The 23,156-nt window shown below is 38.2% G+C and overlaps 1 protein-coding gene across 6 annotated transcripts in view; it reads left to right on the top strand.

Annotated features, from left to right (window-relative positions):
• The window catches only part of PCDH7 (protocadherin 7), a 971,513-nt gene that overhangs the window by 39,478 nt on the left and 908,879 nt on the right, over nucleotides 1-23,156 (top strand). For 2 of the 6 annotated variants that reach the window (XM_089678385.1, XM_089678386.1), the window contains one exon: nucleotides 6,916-12,055. The exons of the other annotated variants lie outside the window; for them this stretch is intronic. In XM_089678385.1, coding sequence (XP_089534511.1) covers nucleotides 6,916-6,957 — 42 coding nt within the window. In that variant the 3' untranslated portion in view covers nucleotides 6,958-12,055. Of the gene's footprint in view, nucleotides 1-6,915; nucleotides 12,056-23,156 lie in introns of those variants that run through there. 6 annotated transcript variants of the gene reach the window in all.

Below are 23,156 nucleotides of genomic sequence, written 5' to 3'. Positions count from 1 at the left end.
CTGCAAGAGCAAATTGGATCATGCTTTGCTGGGTTTCTTTTGCCTTCAACTGTAGGTATAGGATTATAACTTTTTTTTTTAAATGGTTGAACTGGATGGACATTTGTCTTTTTTCAGCCAGACTAACTGTGAAACTATGTAAGCATGAGTCATTGCCTGTTTTAAAGAGAGTCATGGTGGGGTTTATGCAAGAATTAGAATATTCAGTCCTAAATTTCTATAACTGTGCATACATGTGCATACGTGCAAAACTTCAGGTTTTGCTGTAAAATGCCTGACCTCATGCTGGTATTGCCAAAGATCTTCCAGATTTTAATTGTGCATAACAGTATAAAAACAAGATAGACATTGCAACCCTTCCCTTCTCTACCCAAAACTGGCCTGCTTTTTGCACCTCCACTTCTTCCAATTGGTCAGTAAGGCCACTGATCAAAATGATGGGCCAGTGGGAATACAGGAGGGCACAGGGCAGCCTTTGATACTAGAAAGCATTTTAAAGAATATGTTACATCAGCCTAGATATTGTGATTTCCCTAACATTGAAGTGGCCATTTAAGGGTATGTGCAGGTACTCACAAATTTTCTTAAGACTGAATATTTAAATTCATGTATTAGCTTCATTGTAACTAATTCTTTTCAAACCTACAGAAGTGCTAAAAACACAATAATGAACAAAGCATGCATGATAAATAGAATCTTTGTAGTTTACATGTAAGTAAAGGTCTCTGTTCTTTTGCCTTTTGTGCTCCTCTGTTTACCCAACTGCACACACCCAGACACCTCTGGCATATCAGATGGTTCTCTCATTTGTAAAATACTAGAGAATTGTATACTGTTTCAACCTACAGCACAGTGCTTCTATAGTTTATTTTGATATGCTTCAGTGTCCCCTTTTCATATTTTAATTCATTGTGTACTTTGACATTTGGCCTTTTGTGTTTCCAATTACTACACTACAAGGCTAGACATGCAAATTTCAAATGAAGCATTAAGCCAACTTTAGCTATAAAAATCTGCATGAGGCTGCATTTAGTGCATTGAAGGCCACATCTACTTAATTCCACAAAAACCACAGGCAGCACTTTGGTTAACCATAACATAGAAGATGCAGCTTATAATTGCTTATTCTTGAGAAATAGAGTCCATAAAATATTCCTGAGCTATCTCGCTGCTAAATAATGTACATAATGTCATACCATATTCTGGCTTCTGTACAAAGCCCACAAGAAATAGCCTAAACCTTTATTATTATAGGTAAATAATATTCCCATTTCATCGCCCCTGATCATCACCACACTCCACCACCCTTTCCTATCCAGTTACACCCTGGTCTGTATACAAAAACAGCCTGTAGAACCCTTGAAATGCTTATATGGGGGCAGGAACAAGCCACCCACCGACTCCACAATCTTTCCATATTTGACCTTGAATGTGGTGATTAGCTGAACAGACAGCAGTTGATTGGCTGATAAGCCAGCCAATGTGTGCAGTTGTCTCAAAAAGACCCCACCCCCTGCTTGACCTGGAATAATCGAAAGGAGCTAACAAATGGTACATGGTGGGAGCCCAGCCTTGCAAAGTATCTGAAGGGACTTATTGGTATCTTGGGTACACATATGACATAAAATAAGACATTTAAGGTCCCATGCACACTTGAGCTCAAAAAATGCCTGTTTAACAAACATTTGATGTGCCTAAACACCTGTAAACTTGACTAAACACGCTTAAATGCTAAGCGTGTTTGGCACATGAGCTTTTTTAATTTTACATGGCCAGAATAAACTAATATTGTGGCCAATGAAATTAATAAATGCCCAAGTGCTTGACGTGCCTAAACATGCCTAAACACATTTGCAAGAATGCAGCTTAGGCGTGTTTTTGAAGTTGCTTTTCTCCTGTCAGGAGAAAAGCATTCACAAGAGCTCCAGTGCATGAGGTCTTATTTTCACTGTAAAAATAAATTCACAACAAAATGTCAAAACTACTCCTCACATTATACAAAGAAAAAATCATAAAAACAATACATCACACTCACATTCACAATACATGAATACAAAATATATAAAAACACTGAAAACGTCACCATCTTTACAATAAGCAAGAGTACACCGAGGATCATTCTCCCTTGCTGATTCTGTTCGGTTCCAGCCGACGGTCGCTACAGCGCCCAATTATACACACGGCCATTTTTAGTGCAGGAACGTCTGCGTTTGGATTGTACACTGGCATCTTTACAATAAGAACACCCTGTTATAACTTGGGTTTAGATCCACTTTAGTTTTGGTTCCTTACTGGCAACTGTCAGTTTTTTCCCCAACTGGTACCCCTTTGTTGGTATAGCACCACTTGGTTAGCGCACCTGCTGACCTCTGATATATTTTTAATAAACCCAACTGTTCAGCAAACTAGAAATTGTGGTTGAAATATTTTCACCCAGTATCCTGAAAGATACAGGATTACACACATAACTGAAATCTCGATTTTGGGTGGACATGACCTTTCATAAATAATACATTGTTAAAATCTTTTTTAGCCATAAATATCAATAGTATAACCAGGTGAGAGATAAATCCATCATATACATTTTCTATATGCGGGTTTGAAAATCACAAGTTTTATCAGCCTTGTGTTAAGCTCAGCATTACATTATTTATTAAGGTGTGGAGGCAGCAGACAGCTGTAATAAAGTAAAGCATCTCTACACCACAGTGTGAAAATAAACAAATCCTTTTCAATTAAAAAAAAAAACAAAAAAAAAAACACGGGAGCACAATAAAGCCTTTTTCAAAACATTAAAAGATAAAAGTTTGCACACTAATTAATTATTGATAACCTGTGTTAAACTGTTTCATAGATGGACAGTTCATTATTTATATGCTTTTGTGGTTGGCTTATGATACGTGCTTTGTCTATGTAGTAATCATAAATATGAAAAGGATAAACTTGCATTATTTAGGCCTAGATGCTTCATTGCTGATCACCGTTACTGATCTGATACTGTCAGTGGTGTATTTAGGTTTCGTGCTGCCCTAGGCAACACAAAAATCGTCACCGACCAACAACACCCCAGCCCCCACCTGAGAGAGCCTTCCACTATCACCCCTCCCCATACACTGGCAACCCACCCCAGCAACCCCCCACCCCACAAGAGAGAAGACCCTCATATTCATAGCTCCGGACATCACCGAGAAAAAGTCAGAAAGAGTTAGGTTCTGCATACACCATCAAGCAGCCTGCAGCCTCTCTCAGATCCCACCTGGTCCCCATGCTGTGTGTGTCCCTTCTTCCATCCCTTCTTCGGGGCCCCCCTGAAAAATGTGCCCTAGGCAAATGCCTTGTTTGCTTTGTGGTAAATATGCCCCTGGATACTGTTAGGTTTAAAATAGAAGATTTGCACTTTTACTTTTTTTCAATCAAAAGATATAAATAAATTCATTTATTAAAGTGGATCTATGGGGAAAATAAAAAATTACATATATGATGTAATCTGTTTTTTCTAAATATCTCTGTAGCAGTTTAATTGTTTATCCTACAAGTAAATCTGTCAACTGCTTACTGAACCAGGGTGACAACACTGGTAATTTTGCACTGAATTAGTATGGAAGCATTGTCACTCTATTAACAGGGTGATCTTAAATGGACTTTAATCAAGTAACAAACAAATTAAAGACAAAGCCCTGCTAACACATTTTTAGCAGATAAAGCTACAGATTTTTTTTCAGTTTTTGAAAAAAAATTTAAATCTCATGAATAAATACTGATTGTTTTAAGTACCCCTGTGAGTGTTATATGGTTTGTCTTAAACACTCCTGAAATTAAAACTTTTACTTGACAGTTTGGTTATTGAAAGTGGATAAATAAAGAAATATACTTTAAGGGTCAGCAGGTCATACAAGTATGTTAAATGGGAGAATCGAAACAACAAAAACTTTTGAGTTATTGCTACTGACAGATTGCGTCAAATAATTTTTTTGTTTGCATATAATTACACTTTAATGTAAACCAGCATTCAGTTAGAACCCTTGCTTTATTTTTACCAAACTCCCCATACTTCCCAACTTTTCTGATTTATTGTTAACAGTTTTGGTTTAGGGTAGAAGCACTCATGCCCTAAGGTATACACTCTAGGGTTTAGTGTTAAAGCAGAACTGAGCAAGCCAGAAGACAAGGGTGCACCTAACATAATGGGAAACTTGCACATTGAAGCGGACCTTCCCTTCCATTCCCTTCTTTCTTTTTGTATGAAAGCACCACCATTCCCAAAATGCTAAAATAAATACATATAACTTATATTACCTTTCTCATCTGTTGCACTATTCTCCTTTTCTAATGCTCCTTTCCACCCCTTGCTTAAAACCGCACTGCCTTCTTGAAACCAGACATCATGGGTGAACAGCCTCTTCTTCTACATATTTTATGCTAGCCCACCAATGACATCAACATCAGAACTTGGGCAGATCTCTGGGTGGAAAAAATATTTTTCTTCCAAGATCTTGCAATATTTCTCAGTTTACAGTCAAAATTTCCTTGGAAGACATTGATGATGTAGCCTTCGCAGGGAGCAACTGTGAGGCTGTGGCTACATGGCTATGTCACCAGTGTTTGGGAAACAAGGAAGCGCAATGACATCAAATGTAAGTATAAAAAGAAATCCTTGAGTATACATACTGTATATATCTTTGGCTTGAGGATGTTTAAAAGTCAGCTTGCAGAGCTACATGCATTTTGGGTTTTGCGTTGGTTTTTTTAGGGCAAACTTACCTCTGAATTTGCCCTCCTCCCATAATGACAGCTATTTTTTCTGTTCCCTACTGCTGCCATCTTCTCCAATTTTGCTTCTGGACCCAACATCGTCTTTCTTGGACCATTGGACAGCCAGTGATAATTCAACTTCAGAAACTCATCTAACAGATGCAGACAGTGTGCATGGCACATGAGCTGCACGGAGTGTATATTAACTAAAATTGCTACTAAATAGGTAAATGCAGTATAATAAACAAACATCTCCCACATCTTCTATCTTCCACATAAAAAACCTCAGACTACAGTACAATCAATGTTTTCTTTTTGCAAGTTCAATTCCACTTTAAGGTCTGTATCCAACAGCCTTATATTCTGGATTCATCTCAGAGGAATTCATCTTTTATTACTGTTTCTTTCACAATAGATGTCCTCAATGGTTTTCCATCATGTGAGAAGGAAAATATTAAATTATCTCTTTATGGCCGCATTAAGAATCCTATAGAGCACCTAAACTGTTAGTGTTTCTTTTAACTTAAAGCTGAACTCCAGACAGATATAAAAAATATCAATAAACACAATTATGTATTTTTAAAAATATTTTTAAATGTTGCTACTGAAGACACCCAAAATTGATTTCGGCCTCTTGTATAGCACACAGACAGGGAGAGGAAGAGGCTGAAGTTGGGGCCAAACACCTTTGCTACATGAATGTGATGACAGAATGAGAGAGCAAAAGGGTGGCCTCACCAGTCTGTTGCTGCTCCTTCATTGTTTAATCACAGGCTGGGAGTAGGGAGTAAACCCAGCTATATAGTTTAGTGGTTGTAAATCCTTACATATACTCACTGAGGTGAAAAGCCTCAGGTGATACACAGAGATTAAACAAAATCTCCTACATAAGCTGTATCTATTTATATAGAGACCTATTTCTCCTATATTCCTTCAAAGTCCAGAATTTACACAGCATTTCTGAGCTCCAGAAAGCAGGTGGGGGTCTGATGCACAGCATTGAGCAGTAGCTGAATTTAATCTGAGACCTGAGTGTAAGGAATGGACACCCATTTACACAGTCTCATAGGAAAACATGCACAGCTGTCAATCACCTGCTGTGTGCTTTGGTGGACAGGGCTGTCTCCTGGGATTGTCTGGTGTCGGGATAATATGTCAGATGTGAGTCATGCAAATAGCAGTGAGGCAAGCACACACTGGAGAAGGATATACTTTGTTCATTTTTCATTTCAGAGATTTACAACCACTTTAACTGCAGTAGTGAAAGTTCAGGTCACCAGACTGTCTGTGCTATCTATCAGGGCTGTGTATATGTCAGTACTGGAGAGGGACAGAAAAACTAATTTTTTGGCCAGCAAAACAGTATTTCACTTTAGTTAGCTGTTTGCCTGAAGTTCAGCATTAAGGAATAAAGAAGGTAGGTGGGGAACAAGTTATTGGAGTAACAATTCCTTTGTTGCTTTCTGTATACTGCTTCTTTGTATTTTTTTTTTACTAATTGTTGTATTGTATAATTCTATATCAGAAAGAAAGCATTTGGAATTTCCTTTGTGGAAGGTCATGTGTTTATAATTATTTTTAAATTTTTGTTAAAAATAGGGTACTTTATATATGGCCTTTAAATGTATAGAACAAGAAAAAGAAAAGTTGAGGTGTGGCCCATAGCAGCCAATCAGATGTTTGGTTTGGTTTTCTAATCTGCACAATAAATAAAAAGCACATGGAATTTTTGTGATTGCTGTGGTCAACACCTTTTCTTTTCAGCCTTACTATAATAAGGCCTATTATTTTTGACCAGGGTAATTAATAAACATGTTGCATTTTCTTTTTCATGTTGAATTTCTGCTAGTGTTGGCAGTTGCAATGCTGTATTTTGTTATCCTAAACTGGTTTTTAAATTGCTCTATCTGCTGCCGGTAATTATAATTTATCTGCAGCTCTGTGCCCTGTGTAACCTAATGACAGGGAAATACATGGATAGCCATCTTTTCATTTGCTGTGAGCAATAAATTTTACCTTTAATGATGCTGGAAATTCCAATACTATCTTCAACAGCAAAGCTCTATTTTTTTTCAGGTGTTTATAATTTTCATATCATTTTGCAAGTCCTCATTCATTGGGGATAATTAAACCTGAAACTGAAAGACCTCTATTTATCCACAGGTCACTGCACACTCCTCCTGTGAACCTCAGCTGCGATCTTGAAAAATATCTTTCTTAAAGAGCTAGAGAATGTGATTGTTGGACTGTTTTGCATTCAGAGTCACTCTAATAGGCGTGTGTAGATTGACTCTGCTGCCTAAATTATGAAAGAAGCTTCAACTGACGTGCATCGGAAACACTGGAGACTGAAAACCATTTATATATACATTTTAAAGAACTATTAACTGCTTTTAAAGTATTATGTTTTTACTTGCCTTATTACAAAAAAACAAAAACAAAAAAAATGAATTTCACAAAGCAAGACTGTGGAATACCAATGGAATCCAGCGTTTGGTTAAAGTTTGCATTCAAAAAGGTACGCTGTATGTATAAATGGTTCTATTGAACGTTCAATCAGTTTTTTTTTTCTTGAATGCCTATGATCTCTTGTGATTTCTGAAATGTACAATGTTACAATGATTTGTTTAAATGTTATGTAATTTTCTTGCAACCGTTGGATAAACAAGGAGACTATGACGACCTTAAGAAGGACATTTTTATTTTCTTATAAAATAAACCAATAAAATATATTTATTATATAAAGATAATATTTATTATAGATATAAAAAAAAGAAAAAAAAAACTTTCAGAGCTTTAAGTTAAAGCTTGAAATTAATGGTGTTGATGAAATAATAAAAAATGCATGTCTACACAACAAACACAGAAGCATTTTTAACATATAGACAACTTGCCTGGCTAAATTTTAAACGTGAATGCACTATCAATAGATACATAATGTATACTTAGATTTTCTATATCAAATATACCACATAGAGTCATTTTTAAAGCATAAATGGTAGCAGTGGATTTGGTCAGCTTAAACACTTATCCAGTATGGCTGCCTGTGTTTTACCAACCTACCTGTAACGTTGTTTACCAAGTGGTATTGGTACACCTTTCCGAATGAAGGTGTATGTGCTTGAGTTTTTATAACTGCACTGAAATAGTGGTTGGTATCCTGTATCAACAGATTATTTTATCTATCCATGATAAAGTCACAATACTATTTTAAAACTTGTTAGAAATATGTATGGGAGCCATAATTCTTAACCTACCATTTTTTGTCTCTCTCCTTTTAATGAACACAAAGACTAGGTATATAAGTGAATTCTATCAAAGGTCTGCTTTTATTTGAATGTATAAGCAGTATAGAAAATTCCTTTTAATTTTCCTGGGCTGTTCCTTAAAATATAAAGAGCTACTTATAACATTTACACACACACTTAGACAGTATATAATAGATTTGTCCTGAGATTGAAATTCTTTTGAGATACTTGACACTGTAGTTCTTCAGCACCCTGTTTTTTTCCCCTAAGAGCCTCTTCTGGTTAGATAGGCTCTTTGGAGACTCCATATTAGTTTTTCTTTTTTTATAAAAGTCTCTAATTATTACATAAATGGATGCATTTTCATGTTCTTTTATATAAAAAGTTGTATTTTAGGTTTTTTTTTCTGTCCACTTGATGCAGTAGAGTGTTATAGTTAGTCCTGCTTTGCAAGTACAGGCTTTCACCATGTGACTTTTAGATTTAAGGGTGTTTGACAACTATGTGCCTCATTATATAATTAGAACCCCAGTAGTTGGTATTAGAGATAATTAGACCTTTTCAGTAAAACAGGGCTACAAGCAAAGTGCTAAATGCAAGTGGAACCTCTATTAAAGCTAATCAAAATCTCTTTAGTCAAGTTGAATTCTGATTGGTTCTAATGTTTATGGCACTTTTTAATTTCCTCCATGCACTGTTTACTGATTAAGATCTGTAAAAGTTAGTTTTAGTGGTCTGTTCACTGAAGTCCAAAATGCACTTGATTATCATATTTAGCAAAAAAAATATATGCAACATATGTTATTGCTAGCATTTTTGTTTAGGGTCCACAAAAATTGTGTCACTGCCTTACATTCTCTGCTTAAAGGGGTTTTACCTAAAAGTTTTCTACCCAGTGAACTTGCCATCTTGGGGCTTTTATAAACCCCTTCTGTAAGCAGTTACCAAGAGCAGGTCTTTTTGGTAACTTTTGTCATTAGACTAGAAAACTGAAAAAAAAGGCTTTGGATGTACCTAAGTGCTGAGGGGGAGGCAAAGATCCCTGGTTGTATCATTCTGTACAGCTTCCTTCCCTATCTCCCCCTCCAGTAAACTCTGTATAGAAGAACTTTTAGGAGGAACCCCCCTTTAATAATATATTAGTTAAGACTTTGGATTATATTCATTAAACTATTTTTGAAAGTATATTTTGTTATTTTTATACTGGCAGTGAGTTGATGTAAAATAGAGCAGCGGGTTAGAAAAATAATTTGATATCCTCTAAAATCATAGTAAAATACCAAAAATGACATACTTCCCAGTTCTTTGCTATATTTGAGGAAGCGGCAATCATTTTGGAATTGCATAGTATTTCACTTCCCTACCTAAAAGTATAATCATAGTTGCATAGCTTTGGGTATGATGAATTAAATTTTTTCCTTTTTGTGAGTTCTGATTCACAAGAAGACAAACAAAATTACGGGTTGAGCATTTTTAATATGGGTAGACTGTTTACATACTTAGTTTAGAATGATAGATAAAGTTTAGCTTGAAAGTAAGAGGCATATTGCAGGGTTTAAACAGATCTTGAGCCATAATGGAGTTGTTTGTGTGTATGCAAGAACATATTCAAATCGGGTCTTTTAGTGGATTGTGACAGCAGGATGTGTGATTATACAGAATTTGTCATTTAAATTGATTTACATCCATTATGTGATCTGAAATAATATTTATGAAAGGCCCATCGGTGAATTCACTAGAAAGAAATGAATACTTACTGTGTCTAATTAAGTCCAGCAGATGACCCGCGTTTGCTTCAAACAGTCAATCAGGTTAATGAGTATTAAAAAAAAATCAAAGATTTCCTCTCAACTTTACTGGCTGTCTGAAGCTATTTTTTTTTTTTGCTATGACTTAATGATATAGTATAATCACCATTGCCTAATACATGGCTGAACACATCCAAGGAACCAAATAACCAATGCACTTTAATGGTTAGAGCTGGTATTTAATGTGAACATGTGTTCTTCACTGCAAACCTTCTAGCCTATCATCATAAATTGAAAGAGGGCATCTAGAGGTTCCTGTATGAACAGTGGAGCACCCAAGAAACCACAAAACACATAACTCATTAGTATGCAAATTTCAGCCTCAGCTCCTATAGTCAAACTCCGCCTCCCCAAGCCTTGCTATTGGTCATTAAGATTACCCTTGATATTTAGTGGCCAACAGTGAATTATGGGAGGCGTCAAGTAATAAGACTCTTGTCAACTGGAGCTAGTTAAGACTTAAGCTGGTCCTAGTTGATGCGATTTTCTTCCCTGCAAAATGCTGTCAGTGTTAATGGGGATTCCCTCTTGTGGAGCTATTGTGTTCTCTTAGCAGAAGTTGGGACGTGGGGAGTCATCCCTATCAGGAGAACATCGTGATTATTGCTAGCTGCTATACCCGCTGGCAATAATCACATAAATAATACAACAGACTGGTTGTACCCTAGTTTTACAACAATCAACTTGAGTACAACCAGCCTGCCCACAGATGGTTTGAATCTCGGCCAGTTCCACCTATGACTGGGTTTACATAAATTAGTTTCTAGGGTGCTATTTAAACTATGTACACTGTTTGGGCAGGCACTGCTAGATGTCTGCTTTTTATGTATACTAATGTTTGGAAGACTTGAAAAGAAGGCAAGTTGACTTTAGCATTAATATAGTAAATTGAATAATATATGCCATGCTTTTTCAATGGTCCTTTAATGTACTGACTGGTTCCTGAATTCTTTCATGTGTGCACCCGTAGCCATGTATATTAGCAGGCCAAGTTCTGTAATAGTCTGAGGATACCAAAATATGAATATTAATTTATCTGACACTCATACAGCTGATCCTACAGTGTACATTAAAACCAGTAAACACATTAATACGTTTCTTGCATGACTATTTTCCACAAGAGAAACATAAATTATATTCATAGGAGGAGATTTACTAAAACTGGAGCATCCCAAATCTGATGCAGCTCTGCTTAGAAACCAGTCAGTTTCCAGGTTTTATTGTCAAAGCTTAATTGAACAAGCTATAGTTAGAAGCTGATTGGCTACCATGCACAGCTGCACCAGATTCTGTGTGCTCCAGTTTTAGTAAATCTCCCCCATTGTGTCCCTTTAGACTTTGTTGAGTGAAGACACACAACTAGCTGCATATGTGAGATTATGATCATGTACCAAATGGCCATTCTCTGGTATACCAAAATTTTATAGTCAAAACCCTAATTGTTGAAAACGATTTTATGAAAGGTATCATTTTATAGCCAGCCCAGTGAAGCAGTCAGGAGTAACACCTATTTTTTAATTTCCATTTTTTCTCCTGATTGGGTGTGGGAAGAGTCGCTGCAATGTACACCTTACACTTTTACTTAATTATGTCTTTTAAAGGTAATTCTAGCCTAAAATGAAGCTGAAATTTAAAAGCAAAAATATCTGCAGTACAAAGAAGTGGTAATTATTGTTTTTAACAATGTTATTTCTTGTGTATTGCAATAGGCTATAACTGGTAGCTCTCAAAGGAGGTGATTCATTAAGCTTTGTTACCTGGTAATGTTTCCTTTTGGGTCATAACAAAAGGTAGAGAAGGGAATTAGACCATTATTTTATGTAAAAGATTTATATTAATAATCCCTACAGCATCAAAGAGCTCCATTGTGATTCATTTCACCTTTTTTTTTTTTGGTAGGCAGAGAAAAAAATCACAAGCCAATAGGATGAGCAACCATTGGCTTTGGCTGATAGCTGTATTGCAGGACAATTATTTACTTATTCCAAGTCAGAATAGCACATAAATTACCATCTTGTAACTTCGGTTCCCTTGAATGCTTTTAAAGGTGTCTTTTTTTTTTTCTTTTTCTATTTTTTTTATAATGTTTTAAAGGACACATGTTTAGCCTTTTCCTTTTTTTGTAAATTGACTTATCAAGTATTTATGAAGCAACATTCAAAACTTTTTATTGTTACTGAAAAAAACAAACTGCTGTAATTGCAAATGCTGTGCACATTTGATGAATAAAGTGACTTTTTTATGGAACTGTAATTTATTTGTGTACTTTACTGCATTGTCAGATAGATATTATGCAAAAATTGAAAAAAAAAATCATTATTAAAGAAATACTGTGACTAAGACTTTCTTAAAGGGTTCAGAAATGCTTAATGACTTTATAAGACTTCATGATCTGCTGTCAGTGCAGAACTGAAGGATAAAGAAATTCCATTTCTCACTAAAGACGAAAAATAAGTCTGCAGATTTGAGAGGCTTAGTATTAAGTCTTACGAATTCTAAAACGATATTATTTTCTGAGTAGCCTTAGCAAAAGTAAAAAAAAAAAATACTATGAATATAATGTTTGATTTTCTTTCTGTTTTTCTTATTAATAATTAGAAGCGTAAATTACCTGTTTTAAATTCAGTTGTGTGCTATAAGTAGCCAAGCTGCCCTAATGTGAATGTAAGTTTAGGACTCTATTCATCAAACATTGTAAGAAGCAGGACCACCCTTTAAATTGTATTGCAGGCGTGGTTCCTCTCCCTGACCTGAGGGCTTACTAAATTAAGGTAAAACTGTTTCCTTAATTATATATTCTGGCATCCTCTGGTTTGATGAGATAACCATATTATTATCTAGGATACCTTAGGGAATTGTGTGTATAGATGTGTAGATGGATGGTGGAATGGAAGTACTTATATAGATGTATGCTTGGATCTACCTGTCTGAGTTTATGCTGGTATGTTTGGGATGGATGAATGTACTATAGTATGTGTGGGTATGGATGGATGTACTTGTTTGATCTTAAGCTTGCTTGTATGTATGTACAAATGGCTAAAATTATAGAGCCATTTATTGTAAACTGCACACAGATGTTTCAGGCTTTTTGGCCATCAACAGTGCAGTGTATGGAAACCATGGCCTCCAAGGAGTAGGGCATAAAGTGTATATAAACCTAATAATACACTCTACTTATTTTCTCCCTTTTGGTTTGTTAAATGTAAATTTGAAATACTTTTGTTACATCTGTTCAATAAGTGCAAAAATACCTGTTATCTTGCCAGAAATCTAGTAAGCCGATATAATGCTGTGCTCTCTTGTGCTGCAATGTTATCATTGTTCCCAGCTCTGTTCGGGACTGTAGAATATCTCCCCATATGTTGTTGAATTTAGGAGAGAGGGAGCCATTCTGTAGCCCAAACATACTTTTTTCCCTATGGTGACAATCATTCTCCTCCATAGATATATTATATAGAGTGAGCATTGTCACCCTAGGAAAGGAAATATATTAGTGGTAGGATCACCAGGGGAAAATAGAGAAAAAAATCCTGGAAAAAAGAAAATTAGTGCAGCCACCACTTCTAGGTCAGCAGGGAATGGCCAAGATTCTATCCATCTATGGGCAGGCTGGTTGTTGGATTTTTTACATGTGATCTTTGCCGGTGGTTATAACCGCTAGCAGAAATCATTGTGTTCTGTCTGGAGGAGAGACTTCCCATTGACAGAACACAATAGCACTGCAGGAGGGATTCCCCCATTAACACTGACTGTGTTGAAGGGGGAATCAAGTGATTTTCTTTTCTTCCACACATGGTGAAAGGAAAGAAAATTGAGTCATTTATAACTTGCTTAAGAACTGGAAGACTGTAATAAATTGGCATTTTACTCCTTTAGGAAGCAGTGAGAAAGTGAAAGGGGCATAAAACAAAAATGAAATGAGGCATAATCCCCCTATCTTTGGGATTTGCAAAGGAAATAAGACATAAAGATACCTTCTTTTGTAAGTAGGCCCCAATGTTAATGAAAATGGTTTAGTCGAACGTTTGTTGGTGTTCTTTATCCCATGTCACCATAATCTGTCTGGTTATACTTTGGGCTCTTTCATATGGAGCAGACTCTGCGCAATCAGCAGGGGATATGTGAGCAAATCCCCTGCCAAATCAATGCTGAATGAGATGGATGTCAGTTTTTTTGACACCTGTGCCCATTCAGTTTGTGTCTGGTGGACCCATGATAGGTTTGTGGACGGCTGGATGTAAATGGACTCTAATGTTTGTTTACATCAGACTACCTCTAATCTGTCATGCTTAAACCTAGCCATAGACAAAGCAAATTTCTTTCCTGCAATCATGGGTGTTGAGACTATTGACAAGGGAATCCCTCCCATGGATCCATTGTGTTCTCCCAGCAGGGGAGCAAGGGAAGCCTTCACCTCTCGGAGAACACAGCTATCACATATAAAATCCAGCAGGCTGGTTGTTCCCAAGCTGATTGTTCGATCAACTTGGGTACATTCAGCCTACCCATACATGATTTGAATTGCAGATGGTTTCTGCTGAACTGGCTGAGATTCAAATAGTCTATAGCCAGCCTAAGTCAGCACAAACAGAGAAGTATGCTGACCTGGATAGACTTGGAGGTAGGTGGCTGTCCATAGTGCTACATGGAGATTCTGATCAGGTATGCCTGAAAAAAAAAAGGACGTGTGAAATGACCCAATTCTCTTTTATAATCCCTTGGTAATATACCTGAAGCTGTCCAGGCACCATTGGTGCAATGTTGTGCAATATGGCTTTTTGACAAAATATGCGGACAGTTTTTATACAAAATGTAAGAAATCTTGAAGAAATCTTTAGAATATTATTATTGTAAAATATTACTTTTAACTATTCATATTGTAAATCTTGAATTTTTAAAAATACTTCTAGTTACATGGACTAAGTTAGCAATAAAGTGGTGAGTATTTTCTAGCAGCATTATATGATTAGATGAATAATGGAATAATCTTTAGGAGTGCAGTCGGAGGTGTGCTGTGCTAATGCGTGTTCATTCACATGTTCTCATCATTTTCATCCCCCACCCAAACACATAGCCACAAATGTGATTACACTGAGTCATATTTCCTGACACAGCTAAGCTTTCCAGGCAAATTAGTTAAAATAAATTTTCCATTTTTGCATGAGATCAGCTGTTTTCAACTTTGACCACCAACTAGTATGTCTAGAATGCTTTTTTATTTATTTTATTAGGTAGCAATCAAAGTAAACCAATATAGCTAAAGGAGATATAAATGTGTTGAGCTGTGGGAAGTACAGAGTACAATGGCCCATGAGTCTCAATTTTCATCTAAGGGATCCATTAATAAAGAAGCATTGTGCTTTACAAATGTGCTTTCTGCCTGCAGGACTGAAGCAAGTAAGGTCCCATTTATTTTAATAAATGGGGAATCTTCAGTGAACACAAATGTAGAAGACTCCATATCATTTTATGAATGACTTGAAAAATGCAAACATGACAATAGACCACATAAAACACATCCTGCCTGCATTTTAAAGCGTCAATGTGCAGTTTGGGAGCCATAGATATTAAAGTATACCCGAAGGCACCACCTTTTTTTAGAACACTCATCAGATTTTTATTGCAGTCTGAGCCCACATTATCAAAGATAGTGAAAATTAAAAAAAATCGTAGATTTTGGGTTGTCCCCAGAAAAGTAATAGAGGGGATATATTCAAATGGGGACACTAGTTCTGTTGGTCCTGGTAACAAACAGGAATTCCCTTACTTTGGAGCAATTTCCTCTCATTTCCTGTTATGGCTGTGGATGGGAAGTGAACAGAATTCTCCCCAAAGGGACACAGATGGCAGAAAAAATAGAGTTAAAACCCTACTTTACTAAAGATTAAAAAGAGTTTTGCCTTTAGTTCTACCTTAATGATAATGAAAAGTATTTCTTATTGTTTTTTCAAGATAGTTTACTGTATAGCACCCAGGCAGAATTTTTCTATTCTTGGGTAAGGATATGCAAAACACATGCTGTGAAATGCAAAATACATGTTGAATTATGTAAAAAATGTGCATCAATGCAAAACACATATGCCATCACACACTAATGATGCCATAAATGGTATGAATTTTCACAATATTAAATCTGGTCTAACAGTGCAATGATAAGAAGAATATCTGCAAATATACACACCAAATCATATTTACGGTATGATATGAAGTAACCCACGGTAATAAATTGTGTGATTGCTTTCAACATTTTCAAATATTTTAGATAAAGCTTTACATCTGTTTGTAGATGTTGCTAAGTTACCTGGGCACAAGGACTATGGTTTTATAATGCCAGCGTAATGAAGAAAAAAAAAAACTGAAGAGCTCGGGACAAGCTTGCTGTACTAACTATCCAATGTTAGTACAGAGATCTCCCCACTGACCTATTGTGTTCTGACAGGGAGACTGCCCCCCCCCCCCCGTCAAAAAGACACTGATCAGCTCTGGCAGCCATTGGCTGCCAACGCTGATCTGATGTTGCTTTTTCAGCATGGCCAGGCAGGTGTACACACAGGCTGAATATCAGCCGGTTTCTGTTGAACCAGCCGATAGTAGCCCATATTTGGCCTGTGTGTATGGGGCTTTAGGGATACTGAAATATTTGGAATATCTTCAGTTACTTGAGATGGACATGTATTGTTCCCTGCACATCAGATGAACTCCTTAAAGGCTTTGCACACACAGCAGTTGGAGGCAAAGAATTAAAACAGTGTTGGGTCTGGCAGCGGATGTTCTCCAGGCAATATGGGCATATTGATGCCAATAAAGCTGCAATACATGTTCGTTTCAACACAGTGCAAAGCAAAGCTGAGAAGACACTCCACTGGTTAATCATGTGTACTGAACCATTAGACACAATAAATATTTTCTACACGGTGTGTCAGTGAGTTCATCTGTACAGGACTGTAGGCTGTGAAGGGCATAGGGATTATCTCAGCATTGACTGTAGAGTACAGTGCGAATGGCGACTTATGCCACCTGGCCTTTCAATATAGTGCCCAGTGATTATTCTTTGATTTTTTACTCTGCACTTTTATTGTTACACATGTGCTGTGATAACATTTATACATTTCAGAAATTAGATGCTTTTTTGGTTGTTTAGATAGCTTCACATCCGTACATTGTGATGATATTTATTGTGGATGGCACCCTATTACCTTGAAAATGCACTTCAATGAACATGTTTGCAGTGCACAACAATGCACAGATGGGAACCTTCTGTGCATGTTGGTGTGATGCCTTTAGGAAAAGCTACATGTCCAGCTTTGGGGTGTTGTGGTGTGTTGACAGCTTACTCAAAATGAATGGGATGCCTCAGGCTGTTTCACACAGGCTTCAGCTTGTGTAGGAGGATTGTGAACAGCAAGCTTTGACAATGAATTTGCAACACTTTCAGTAAGCTTTGTTGAAGCTTTTAAAGTACCATTCAGCTCCAGTTTTTAAATGTTGAGCACAGATCCAAATGGGAATGTTGCTTACCACTTTAAACAAGCTGCTAGTAAGCTTCAACAGGCTTTCAGTTAGCTTCAAGAAGTTCCAAAGCCTGCTAGCAGCTTGTTTAAAGTGGCAATCAACACTCCCATTATGGTCTCTGTTCAGCATTTACAAACTGGAGCTGAATGGTACTTTACAGCTTCAAAAAGCTTGCTGAAAGCTCTACAAATGCTTTGTCAAAGCTTGCTGTTCACATTGCTCTTATACAAGCTGACGCCAGTGTGAAACAGGCCTTAATTTGATCCATTCTAGCGTGCATGCAACAACGCATCACAATGTTATGTGTGAAGGAGGCCTACAAAATAAAGCTACAAATGAATGTAAATTGTTAGTTGCCTATTCCATCTAAAACATTTGTTTGGAGCAGCAATTGCATGTTTGTTGTCTTCCCAGATCTACAGAAACCCCTAGGCCAATCACTCTCAAGGGTCAATTATCTGGTATGGCTGGTCACTATTATTCCCACAAAACAGCCTCCAAAGACACCTGCACTGCATATAAACATCTTTGTTTTTTCAGTGACTGCATGTATATGCCATGATTGCTAAATAAAACGATCATGCGTTGATCTTACAAATATAATTTCAGATCTAGAAAAGCTTAGCTACTGAAGACTATATATATGTAATGTATTATGAGAAATTATCACATGTATAGAATACACTAAATATTCAGAGTAATAAAATACTTACTGTATATCTGGTAAGGAAAACATTCTTAAAAATCTTAATTGATCTTTATGGCTGAAATTATCATTAAGATGTCATCTACTTTAAAGGGATTAGTTGTTTGGTCTTTATCCTGGCAAACATGCCCTGTCTGATCCTGAGTGGGATAATTATTGGCTTAGAAGGGCAATTAAACTAATTTATCAGTGCATTATTGAAAGTCATATATGAAGATGTATAGTTCCTGGTAATTGTTTTTGTAATTTAAAAATAGGTTTACCAATAATTAAATACTTATCAAAGTTTCCAATAGCTTAAACCCCCTGACAATATTTTATGTTAACGTGGAAGTAAATATTTGGTGCAGGTAAACCCAATATGAGGTTTATTTCAGGCCACAGTGAAAAGTGTTGTTAAAACAAACAACACATTTATTTTAGGAATGTAGTCTCATAGACCTAAACAGGAAGAAGCATGTGTGAAAGTTATTACCTAGAAATAAATGAAACACTAAACAATTTACTGAAATCAGTATCGCTAGTGTGAGTGGCCAGTGATGGTGACCTCAAAATACGAGGTGGTGTGCAGGGTGTTTTAGGCCAAGATTTGATGAAGAATCACAGTGACAACAGTTTGGTTGATTAACTGGTAGAATTTATTACATGAATAAAAAGTTTGAGGAAACATGATTTGAATGTGCTTTTGCTTCTAATGCAGTGGATACTAGAATAGATAGAAGAACTTAGTAGTCAGTTCACATGGGTTCATACCAGTCAGGCCGGCCATAGATGAAATAAATCTTGGCAAGGTCAGCAGAGACCGGCCGAGATTCGATCCATCTATGGGCAGGTTGAATATACCCAAGTCAATCCATTGATTGACTTGGGTACATCCAGCATGTTGGATTTTTAGCATGTGATTATTGCCAGCAGCTATAGCTACTATTAGTAATCACTGTGTTCTTCCAGTAGGTTTGGCTTTCCAAGCCCCCCCCCCCCCACAATAGCTCCACAGGAGGGAATCACTCATCAACACTGACTGTGTTGATGGGGGAATTGAACAATTTTCTTTCCTGCAACCCATTGTTGCAGGAAAGAAAATTGCATAATCTATAGCCTGACTATTCATTTTATGACTTACTCATCATGACTGAAGGAGTAATTTTCTTAAACATTTTCTAATATGATATGCTATCTGTTTTACGCAAAGCCTCAGACTTTTTTTGCTTGCAAATTTTACCCTTTGTTTTTAAGGAAACTATAAACCTTTATTCCACCCTGTTGGTTAGACAGTTACATTAGAACTTGATCTATTTTTTAATAAGTTTAGTCATGACCACTTTATATTATAATAATATGTGAGTATTGCGCGCCTTCAACCTTATGCAGGGGCGGACTGACCATTTGGAAACTCAGGCACCGCCCGAGGGCCCAGGGTCAGTAGGGGGCCCCATGAGATGCCCCTGGTACCTTTTTCATAAGCTATTTTCAGTTTGGGCAAGGACACAGGGGCCCCATGATCCCGTATTGCCTGGGAGCCCCATGAGTTGTCAGTCCGCCCCTGACCTTATGACAATACAGTATGCATCTTAAACTACAGAAATGCTAGATTGGCAAGCTAGGTGTATCATGGACTTTTGTAGTTCACCCCAGGTATCTTATTTGATAGTAAGGATGTTAATACATAGCATGCTAGTGTGTTTCAAGTTAAACATACGAGTACAACCAGTGCTCTGCTTCAGCTCTTGCTGACTTATATGCTTTTGTAATTATAATAGCCCTCCTTCTCTAATGGTTTTTAGGGCGTGTGTATACATTTCAGGCATACAAAAGCTTCTCTGTAAATCACAAACAATATTCGTCAAAAAAAGATTCCCATATTCAGATGCTTCTCATCTTTATTGACAGTAAGGGTAATATTCTTTAATCTGAGGGAGTAGGTGTAAATCAGAGGAAAATTTCCTTATCCTTACCGCTCACTTCAAAAGACATCCTCCCTGCCAGGTTACTGGTCAAACAAAGCTGCTCCTCTTTATTGCTCATGTAGCTTCCTCCTGCTCATCTTTGTTGCTTACAGTTCAGGATTGGTGACCCTACATTGTACATGAGAACTTTGAGGGACCTCCCATATTCTGGAAGCAAAGGAGTTCTGGCTATTGAGGGAGTAAAAAATAAGTTAAATATTCATCCAAATTAACACCCCCAAACTTAAAAAGCATTTAGCCTTTTTGGTATCTAATGGCTGACACCAGAATTCAGCTTTCACATATATTTCTTTATTGTTGTCAGCACTGCATTAAAAGAGAAGTTCAGATTTAAGTAAAAAAAAAGAAGAAATATATATTAGATGGGTAACACCCCTTTCCCTCTCTCTGACCACAACCTCATTACCTTCTCCATCTCCCCGTCCTCCAACACCTCCACCCCCAAACATCAAACCTTCACCAGCCGTAATCTCCACAACCTGAACCCGGCCCCTCTCCACTCTGCAGCTGACTGTCTGTACGACAGTATCCTTCCACGGTCATGCCCTGACCTGGCCACTACTGTGTATAACAATACGCTATCAGCTGCTCTAGACTCCTTAGCACCCCTAACCACACGTAGCATTAGACCCCAACCGCTTCATCCCTGGCAGAACGACCACACTAAACATCTTAAACGACGCAGTCGCACGCTGGAACAATTCTGGTGATTGTGCGATTATGGTGCAAAACCAAATCCCCTCAAGCATTCTCCCTCTACAAATCCGCCTTCCTCACCTACACCTCCTCCCTCCATGCCGCCAAACAAACCTACTTCATAACCCTCATCAACACCCTCTCCTCCAATCCTCGTCGGCTTTTCTCCACTTTCAAGTCCCTACTCTCCCCCCCCCCACCCCCACCCAGTACCTCACTCACCGCCCACGAGATTGCCATTCACTTCCAAAATAAGATTGACGCAATCCGTAAGAACATTGCCAATGTTCCACCTACCTCCCCACCTAGACTCCCTCCCATTACAACCCCTCCAACTCTCCCCTCCTCTGACCTCGCAACCGCCCTGCCCCCCACCACCCTTAACATCCCGCACACCATAACCCCCCCAACACTCTGCTCCTTCAGCCTTGCCACCACTGAGGAGGTCACCAAGGTCTTCTCAGAAGCTTGCCACACCACTCACCATGTCGCTCTACTTCCTCAAACTGAACCTTTCAAAAACCGAGCTCCTAATTTCCCCCCAGCCAGCGCCCCCCCCCCCCCCACCCTCTCCATCACGACCAACAACGCCACCATAAGTCCCACCCCACAAGCCAAAGTCCTAGGTGTCACTCTAGATTCAAACCTGTCCTTCCAACCCCATGTCCAATCGCTAGCAAGCTCATGCAGGTTCCACCTCCGTAACATCTCCAAAATAAGTACGTTCTTAACCCCAGACACTACTAAACAACTCGTTCACTCCCTCATTTTCTCACGCCTGGACTACTGCAACTCCCTCCTCACTGGCCTACCTCATCGCAGACTATCCCCGCTTCAGTCAATCCTGAACTCAGCAGCCAGACTCATCCACCTTACCAACCGCTCCTCTTGTGCCCTCTGTCATTCCCTCCACTGGCTCCCGATTGCCCAACGCATCAAATTGAAACTACTAACACTGATATACAAAGCCATTCATAACGCTGCCCCAAACTACCTCACCGACCTGATATCCAAATACCCCCCAACCTGTAATCTTCGATCCTCACAAGACCTCCTACTTTCTAGCTCCCTGGTCTCCACCTCCCACGCCCGACTGCAGGACTTCTCCAGGACTTCCCCCATCCTCTGGAACACACTACCCCAATCCATCAGACTGTCACCTACCCTCCTCACCTTTAGGCGCACCCTGAAAACCCATCTCTTCAGAGAAGCCTACCCCACCCTCACCTAACTGCCGATCTCCTCCACTCCTCCTACCACTCCATCCCCCACAGCCACTTCCTCCTGTGCCACTATCCCCTCCCTCCTAGATTGTAAGCTTGAAATACCAGGGCCCTCGAACCCCTCGTGTATTGTTTTGTTACTGTAATGCCTCATGTACTGTCCCCCACTATAATGTACAGCGCTGAGTAAACCTTTTGGCACTATATAAATACTGTATTATAATAATATTAATAATATATATACCAACCTAGGTGGATGCACCATTCTGATGATGCATTTGTCCCCTGCCGGCTCTAAGACCAAGAACTGTATGATCAAACACAGCTGATCCCTCAGTGTTCAGGTCTTCAGGCTACAGAATGTTGGTGTCAGTCACCGGCTTTCTGCTCTGCCTCTCACTGGAGTGCCAGCCTGTGCAGGAGGAGGGAGGATCTGGCTCAGGCTCTCAGCAACTTGCTGAGAGGCTGACTCTGCTGCTGGTCCAGGCATTTGGGTAGATCCTGACCATATAGCCTGGACCAACTCTCTGACATCAACTGATAGCAGACTTTAGCCCACTTTCGGCTGAAAATGGGTCATATGAGTGCAGAATGACCTGCACTCCTGTGGCCCATAGGAGAAGTACAGCCAAACCAGCTTTGGCTATACTTCTCCAAATATGTTGGATGTGGTTGTTAAAAGTTATACTGTTGAATTATTACTCTCAAAAATTCATGTATACATGGTGTATTTATGGGTGTGACTTTAGTACTTTGAAATGCAATGTCTGTAAATTGTAAACCATATTCAGTTAGATTTCCCCGTTTCCTCATCCTGCTTACAGTGAAACATGTTTACACAGGTTACTGATCTCTGCCTATATGCTACATATAATGCAAATTATGAGTAATAGATCAATATTTGTGCCATAGGAGTTGATTTACTAAAGGCAAATAGGCAATTCACTTTGCAAAAGATATTATACTTTGCAAGAAAATTTCCCCAGAGCTTAGTGAATGTGGTGATTTTTCACTTTGCAAAGAATACCCAATCATGTGAAAGGAAAGTAAAAAAAAAAAGACTTTTTGCTTGCACGTGATTATATAATGGACGTCAGCAAAACTACTCTTCATTCACTAAAGTCTAGAGAAAATTCTTTTGCAAAGTGCAACTTTCTTTGCACAGTTAAACATCTATAGATCAGCCCCATAGTGTCCCAAATTGCTTGTGGGATATCTGGGGTATAGGTATAACTTATCTCCAT

The sequence above is a fragment of the Staurois parvus genome, unplaced genomic scaffold (assembly GCF_062004578.1).
Source record: "Staurois parvus isolate SC_StPar_1 unplaced genomic scaffold, SC_StPar_1.0 ptg000204l, whole genome shotgun sequence".
NCBI classification, from domain to species: domain Eukaryota; kingdom Metazoa; phylum Chordata; class Amphibia; order Anura; family Ranidae; genus Staurois; species Staurois parvus.
Note: the sequence above shows the minus strand (reverse complement) of the source record. Positions and strands in the feature narration are given on the sequence as shown.